At 40.1% G+C, this 8,543-nt stretch overlaps 1 protein-coding gene across 1 annotated transcript; it reads left to right on the top strand.

The window, feature by feature from the left end:
- Window positions 1-2,237: 2,237 nt before the first annotated feature.
- Window positions 2,238-3,164, top strand: LOC132223444 (olfactory receptor 13H1). The gene has a single exon (XM_059678637.1). It carries the CDS (start codon window positions 2,238-2,240, stop codon window positions 3,162-3,164), a length of 927 nt encoding a protein of 308 aa, XP_059534620.1.
- Window positions 3,165-8,543: the final 5,379 nt, after the last annotated feature.

Below are 8,543 nucleotides of genomic sequence, written 5' to 3'. Positions count from 1 at the left end.
AATGGAGGAAAATGTAATAGATTCCTCATACTCTGAGGAGTGTTAACATTTGTTTGGTTTGTGATGTTATTGGTGTTTTGAGAGAAATCAGAGAATCATAGCATGTTAAAGCTAGGCGAGCTCATAGAGATCACTTAGTTTAGCAAGATTTCAAATGAAAATGTAGGTCATTGAGGGGAAGAAACTTATTCAGAAACAGCCAGTGAGTAGCAGAAGCTTCAAGGAAGGGATTATGGGAAAAAAGATAGAGGTAGTCTCATGAAGGAGCATATATACATTAAGGGGTGCTTGGCATATAAACAGTAATGGCTACAGAAGAGGCAGGTAGAAAAAAAGAGGTTGTTCTTTATCATGAAGCAGTTAAAGAGCTCCATTCATACATTCATTCAACAAATAATTCTTGAGCACCTTTCAGACAATATTTTGGGTTTTGGGCACACACTAGCAAGCTAAACAGAAATCCCTGACTTCACTGAGCATACATTTTACCTGAAACAATCAATAAATGTAATAAATAAAAATATACAATTGCTAGAAGTAATAATTCTAAGGAGGAAAATAATGTAAGAAACAAAGATATAAAATTTCAGGGGCTAGAGATGAACTTTTAGGCAGTGTGGCCAAAGAAGGACTCACTGAAAAATGCCTTGTGAGTAAAGACCTGAGGTAAGTGAGAAGGTAAGTCATGTAAGGATCTGAGTTTCATAAATATGGAGCAGCAAGAGTAAAAGATCAGATACTTTGAGACAGAGATGAGTTCAGTATTTAAAAAATAGTAAGGAGGCCAGTGTGACTGGAGCAGGAAAAGAGTGGTAGGAATGGAGTTATAGGGACACAAACCACATAGGGCCTAATAGGTCATTATAAGGAGATTAGTGTTTAATCAGGTTAAAATGGTAAGCCACTGACATTTTGTAATAGAAGAGTGACCTGATCTGACTTGCAATTTAACTGAATCATTTAAGCTGAATGGTGGCAAAGATAGAAACAAAGAAATCAATAAGGAAGTTACTGAAAAAAGTGAGATGAGAGATGAGTAATGATGATTACTTAAAATAAAGGATAGCAGTCCAAATGGCAAGAGGAAGTTATATTTTTTCATATATGTGACAGCCTTAAACTTTATATATTCATTAAAATTAATAATTTACATTTGAATGTGAGAAAAAATAAACAAGTAATCAAATCATTAATGTAATTTCAGATATTGGAATATGCTATAAAAATAAAGCAGACTGAGGAGAAAGAGGGTGGAAAAGGAACATCTTTAAAAGTAGGCTGGCCATAACCAGTTTGGCTCAGTGGATAGAGCATCGGCCTGTGGACTGAAGGGTCCCAGGTCCGATTCCGGTCAAGGGCATGTACCTTGGTTGCGGGCACATCCCCAGTAAGGGGTGTGCAAGAGGCAGCTGATGCATGTTTCTCTCTCATCGATGTTCCTAACTCTCTATCCCTCTCCCTTCCTTTCTGTAAAAAATCAATAAAATATATTTAAAAAGAAAACAAAACAAAAGTAGGCTGGTTACTCAAGCCCTCTCCTTATCATCCATACTTTCAGAAACATCACATTAGATTAGTTCAAAATGGGGCTCAGCAAACACAGAAGAGAAAACATGGAAGCTGGAAGCATAACTTCAACCTCGGATATTAGCAGAGTTTTTACATACCTCAAGGGTACCATGAAATACTCCATTTACATAATATTGATTCAAATCAAAGAAGTACTTTGCAGCACTCTGTGTCAAGCACCATGGTAGATGCTAACACAATGGGAAAATGGAGGCATGAAAATCTAGGAGTGACAGACAAACACAAGAATAGTCAACACTTTAGCTAAGACTGTCAGAAGTCACCCCTTGGTGGAGATTAGTAACTCAAAGTTGACTTATAAATCAAATTTGTCTTGTAAAATGAAGAACAAGTGAGAGAAACAGGAAGGTGGCCTCCTTTTCCTCTTTTCTTCCTTCAGAAAATGATCCAAGAAGGCATCTGTTGGTGGAAGATGGAGAACTTTTCATACAACTCTTTTCAAAGGATGGGGAATTTGCTATTTTGCAGAGGAGGGGGAGATTTTTCAGCTTTACTTCTGTTCTCATTTTATTTGTCCTGTTTGTATTCCATATCTTCAGAAAGGAAGAAGAGAATGATCTTATATATCCTAATTATTTCCCCCTTTCTCACAGCATCCCTCCATCTTTATTCTCATTCTTTCAGGTTAAATTAGGCAAGTGGGAAGAATGGCCATGAACAATGCTACAGCAGTGCTTGAGTTTCTTCTTATTGGAATCTCTAACTATCCTGAGTGGCGAATCCCATTTTTCATGTTGGTTCTAATAACTTACCTCGGTACATTGTTTGGGAATGGACTTATCATCATTCTTATCCATTTTGACCCACACCTCCACACTCCAATGTACTTCTTCCTTAGTAACCTGTCTTTTTTAGACCTTTGCTATGGAACAGTCTCCATGCCCCAGGCCTTGTTGCATTGTTTTTCTACACATCCATATCTCTCTTACCCAAGATGTTTGACTCAAATGAGTGTCTCCTTTTTCTTGGCTACAGCAGAGTGCCTCCTACTGGCTGTGATGGCCTATGATCGTGTGGTTGCTATCAGCAACCCCCTGCACTACTCTATGGTCATGAATGGCCCAGTGTGTGTCTGGCTGGCTGCTACCTCATGGGGGGCATCACTTGTGCTCACTGCTATGGTCACCTTATCCCTGCATCTTCACTTCTGTGGTACTAATGTCATCAATCATTTTGTCTGTGAGATTCTATCCCTCCTCAAGCTGTCCTGTTCTGATACCAGTTTCAATGAGCTTATGATCCTCATCACAGGCATCTTCACCCTGATGCTACCCTTTGGGTTTATTCTCCTCTCCTATGTCCAAATTGCCACTGTAGTCTTAAAGATTCACTCAGCCCAGGGTATGCTCAAGGCTTTGTCTACCTGTGGTTCTCATTTGACTGTGGTGACAATCTTCTATGGGGCAGCCATCTCCACGTATATGAAACCACAATCCAAGTCATCCCCTGACCTAGATAAGTTTATATCAGTGTTTTATGGGGCTTTGACACCCATGCTGAACCCTCTAATATATAGCCTGAGAAACAAAGATGTTAAAGAGGCAATAAGAAAAGTTATGTTAAAAAGAGAATAAGCCTTTTTTTGCTCCTAAACTTCTAAAATAACACTCAGCTACATCTCTACTGATGATTTAAAAAAATGCTTAAAGTGTCTGACTTTACCCTTGGTAGAGCAGGTGATTGTCATGAAAGGCTTTAGGAAGTATTTCTATCCCAAATATTATACCTCCTGAGACTTGAAGTTCTGTTGCAGACATTATTTTTACTCTTTCTTTACATATAACACATTAGTGGTCACCCATTAAGCTATTCAACTTTAGGTAACTAATCTTAACAGAATCATTTTCTCACAGACAGAAGAGACCTAAGCAAGAAGAGAATCTATTATGACTATTATCAGGAGGCAAAGACATAACTGAAATTTCAAAATAGGACAAAAATGGTACAATAAAAAGTCAGAAGACAAATGTCAGAAATTGTCCAACTTTACTGAGGGCAAGTTCCATTGTGAAAGCATAATTTTCTTGCTCCACTTAACCTCAGAATCATAAGAAAATTGTATCACAGCCATTTGCTACATTTGTGTGGAGTGTTTTTCTTTTTCTAAACTTCTTTCAAATCTATTATTTTGTTTTATATTTCTAATAAATCTATGATATTGCTAAGAGATATACCATAATTCTCCCCATGTTAATGATGACAAAACTGAGACTCAGAGGAGTTGAGACTTTTCTAAAGTTATACATAATTGGTAGTGGAATCAAAATTAGAATGCAGATAATATACATATGCCATGGATCTTTTTCAAATTGGAATCACAGAATAATGAATGCAGTTAACATTTATTGAGTACTTATCACATATAACTCTTACAACAATTAGATGAAGTAGTAGTATTATCAGCAATATTAGGTGTGTGGAAACTGAGGCTCCTAAAGGTTAAGTGATTTCCCCATAGCCAAAAAGCCAGTAAACAGCAGAGCCAGTATATACATCTAGATCTGACTGATTCCAGGTGTCATTCACTGTATCTAAACTATAGAGACATCGGAGATTATTTAATGCATTATTTTGTGGTGCAGCAAAGGGAATGCCAGAATACAAGGGACTTGTCTCACATGTTTACTAACTAAATGAAAGAAAAATGAGAACTGATAAATCACTTATCAAAATAGCCTGATTTTCAAAGAAATATAACATTTGTTCAAGTTCTATCTATTAAATATTTTTTAAAGCTTATGGTACTGAAACCATGCTTTAATATCAAGAATATATATATATCCTATATAATAAAAGAGAAACATGGTAATTAGCGTACGACTGCTACCCTTCCCATTGGCTAATCAGGGCGATATGCAAATTAACTGCCAACCAAGAGGGCGGCCAGTAGCCAGGCAGCTTAAACTGAACATGAGTCTTGCTTGCTTCAGTGACAGAGGACTGCAACATTCCCCACCTGCCTTGCCGGCCTCTGAGCCTGCAGTTTGAAACATTGTAACAAATATAGAAGCTAAACAAAACCCCAGAAACCAGCTTTCAGCGAGCTGGGATCTCAGAGCTGGAGTTGATACAGAGTTTCGATTATAGAACCTAAACAAACCAGATACCTGCTTTTAGCAGCTGAGGCCTCAGAGCTGGAGCCAGGCTAAAGCTGGCCCAGAATAAAAAAGAAAAAAAGAAGAAAAGGAGCAGTTGGGAGCTTCAGCCCTCAGCCCCTCACCCAGACTGGCCAGGCACCCCAGTAGGGACCCCCACCCTGAAGAGTGTGTGACCAGCTGCAAACAGCCATCATCCCCTCATCCAGGCTGGCCAGGCACCCCAGTGGGGACCTCCACCCTGATCCAGGACACCCTTCAGGGCAAACCAGCCAGCCCCCACCCATGCACCAGGCCTCTATCCTATATAGTAAAAGGGTAATATGCCTCTCAGCACCGGGATCAGCGTGACAGGAGGCAGCGCACAAACCCCCTGATTGCCCTGCGGCTCTGTGTGTGACAGGGGTCGAGGCCACAACCTCCCTATCTGCCCTGCTCTGTTCCTGATAGGGGGGAGCTCCCCAACCCCCTGATTGGCCCTGCTCTGTGCATGACAGGGGGTGGCGCAGCAACCTCCCCATCAACCCTGCCTTGAGTGTGACAGGGGACGGTGCCCCAACCCCCCAATCGGCCCTACCCTGAGTGTGACTGAGGGTGGCATCGCAACCTCCCGATCCAACCCTGCTCTGTGCATGACAGGGCGCGGCTCCCCAACTCCCCAATCGGCCCTGCTCTGAGCCTGACCAGGGGCTGCACCTAGGGATTAGGCCTGCACTCTGCCACCTGGGAGCAAGCCTAAGCCAGCAGGTCATTATCTCCCGAGGGGTCCCAGACTGCGAGAGGGCACAGGCCGGGCTGAGGGACCCCCCCACCCGAGTGCACAAATTTTTGTGCACCGGGCCTCTAGTATATATGACATTGCTAAGAAATATACCATAATTCTCCCCATGCTAATGATGTATTTATGAAAAAGCTAAGTGACTTCAATCTTTGATTTATTTATTCAACAAATATTAACTTTCTACTTTCAGCCAGGCACTGTGCTATTTGCTAGGGCACATTTTAGGCTTTATGCAAAATAGTTCTTACTATTAAAATAAACATTTCAAATTTACATTGTGAAATAAATAAAAGAGAAAAAACTCATGGTCATGGACAACGATGTGGTGATTGCTAGGGAGATAGGAGGTTGGTGGAGGGAGATGGAGGAGGGTACAGGGGGAATAAATGGTGATGGACAGAGACTTGACTTGGGATGGTGAACACACAATACAGCATACAGATGATGTATTATAGAATTATATACCCGAAATCTATGTAATATTGTTAACCAGTGCCACCCCAATAAATCCAGTAAAAAATAACTTCACAGGAAAAAGTAACATCTTATATAATAAAAGTGTAATATGCAAATTGACTGAATGGCAGAAGGACTGGTCAGAAGGGGGCAGGGTCAGCGAACAGGCAGCATCAAGCCAAGGCGTGTTCTAGTGGGCAGAGGGAGGGGACAGCGATGGGGGGGTTGCGACCAGCAGTGGTGGAGGGGCCCTGTGGAGGGGAGATTGGGGATCCCTCCTGCAGAGAGAGGCCACTGGTGGCAGCCCTGGCAGAGCGATGGGGGGTGTCCCCTGATCAGCCAGCTAGGTCACTTCCCACAGAGGGAGGCCAGACTGTGGCTTAGGCCCGCTCCTCACGGGGAGCGGGCCTAAGCCATCAGTCAGACATCCCCTGAGGGCTCCTGGACTGTAAAAAGGGTGCAGGCCGGGCTAAGGGACCCGCCCCCCCCCCCCACGAGTGCACAAATTTTTGTGTACTGGGCCTCTAGTTGTGATATAAACTGAAATTGGTAAAATTAATAAAATTATAGAGGAAAAAACAATTTCAGGTAGAGAGAAATTAGGATGAATATTAAGAGTACTCACTTTAATGACTCTACATTTGGGGGCAAAATATTGCACTCCCTGTTATACTAGTAGGTCTGTTTACAACTTAAAATGAGAATCATGTTTTCATTAATGGTGCCCCTACCACAAAACAGTAGCTCTGTGGGTAGGTGCTTTGTCTCTTTATTGACTTGGTGCAGGCACAGCCTACAGACAGAGTGACATAGTGAGAGTCTGAAGATGGGGGCTGTGGAATTGATTCTGCAGCTAAATATGTATGGGGCTTTAGTTATATCACTCCATGGGCCTCAAATTTGCTCATCATATAATAAGAAGGTTGAGTTTTGTAACCTCAGAACCTCTCTAGTTCTAAATTTCTATGTCTAGATTTTATTTTATATAGCTTTTCTTTTAAAAAAAGAATCATATCATCAATTTACTCTGCAACTTTCTTTGCCCACTTGACAATATATTATGGAAATTCTTCCAAATCAATATTTATAGATCTATCTGTCTGACTTTAAATGTGAGTTTTGAATGTAAAAGTAGGCATACATAGCAGCTAGTTAGCACAGCTATGACCCTTCCAGTACTAACATTCTGTTTCTAGTCATCTAAAGCCCAAAGGTCATCTAATTTAACATTGATATTAAGTTATTTTAAAAATAAAAATAAACTTTATGTGGGTGTTTTGAAATAAAATCAATTCTGTATTCTTGAAAACACCTAAGGTTGAATATCACTTTCCACATGATCAATCACAGCCAACACAACATTCCACTGTGCAACCCACATCTCAGGCAGCTGGGAAATGAAGCTTACCTTGCTTCACTCTGGAAAGCAAATAAATATTGGTTTGAAACTAAGATAATTATGTCAGAAATTGAGGTGAAAGTTTGCAACTGTAAAACAGGCTTCAAATGATATTTTCCAATGGGGATTTAAGAAAAAGACACCATGTCCCATGCACAGAATTTGGGATTTCAGTTGAGGAGAGGCAGTGAAGTATAACTAGTCACACTCTGTGCTTTGATCTTTATACCTAAGTAGGCTAATAATAATACTTACCTGTGCTGAACTGTTTGATTGTGTTGATAGCAACTATTCTAGTGATTTATTCAGACAGGAATTAGAGGCCTACAAAAATCTTTGGAAGGGCTGTGGGAGGGAGGGTAAGGGAATATTGCCAACAACCTCATATAGTTGCAGGAATTGCAGGAATCCACAAACCCCATGCTACCAATGACATCACTTCATGGGAGAATGCTCTGAAACTTATTTAAACTCTGTTTGCCAAAGTCTACACACCTAAACATGATGTCAGGAGGAGCAATGCTGGTGTCTACTTGTTATGCTAGCCAAGTTTCTTGTAAATATCTCTCATGGGTGAAATCCAAAACTGAACTTTACTGGCAAGGGAGTGTGGAAAAGGTAGTTTCTAAGTTTTACAGGTGAGAGCTGAAAAGGTATTGATATGGCTTCATAGCTTGGTTATGGAAAGTATATGACTCAATTCATGTAAAGCATTTAGAAAAGTGCCTATCCTATAGTTAGAGAATGATAAACTTTTCCTGTCATAATAATGTCTGTACCAAATGAGCTTAAAATGCCAAAAATTGAAGTGCCTATTTGCTTCCTAAATATAACATCCCAAGGTTGTTCTTTCACTGGTGCATGCAAACATCCATACATATATCACTCATTCAGTACTTATTTAATAATCTCATACCATACAGTATGTACTATGCTATTGCTCGGATGCAGTGGCAATGAAAGCATATTTATTTTCTAGTCTCAAAGAATTAACTATCCCTGGGGGAAGAAAGATGTACATAGGCAACATTACTGTGCGAATTTATAAAGTACTTTATCCATTTTACAATTTATCTTATTCTTTAACATATATTATCTCAAATCATCAAATAACGAGATAAGCAAACAGGTATTATTTATCAATAATATAAAACTGACATTTACTGATGATGAAAAGAATTAGGGAGGCTGTAATATTATTAAAATCAACAGTTATTGACAG

Source organism: Myotis daubentonii, chromosome X (assembly GCF_963259705.1).
Source record: "Myotis daubentonii chromosome X, mMyoDau2.1, whole genome shotgun sequence".
Lineage (NCBI taxonomy): Eukaryota > Metazoa > Chordata > Mammalia > Chiroptera > Vespertilionidae > Myotis > Myotis daubentonii.
The sequence above is the reverse complement of the archived record's forward strand: the minus strand, read 5'-3'. Positions and strand labels throughout refer to the sequence as shown.

Bases quoted from the DNA above. Each gene is read 5' to 3' on its own strand.
- LOC132223444 (XM_059678637.1), top strand. From the start codon at position 2,238: ATGGCCATGAACAATGCTACAGCAGTGCTTGAGTTTCTTCTTATTGGA.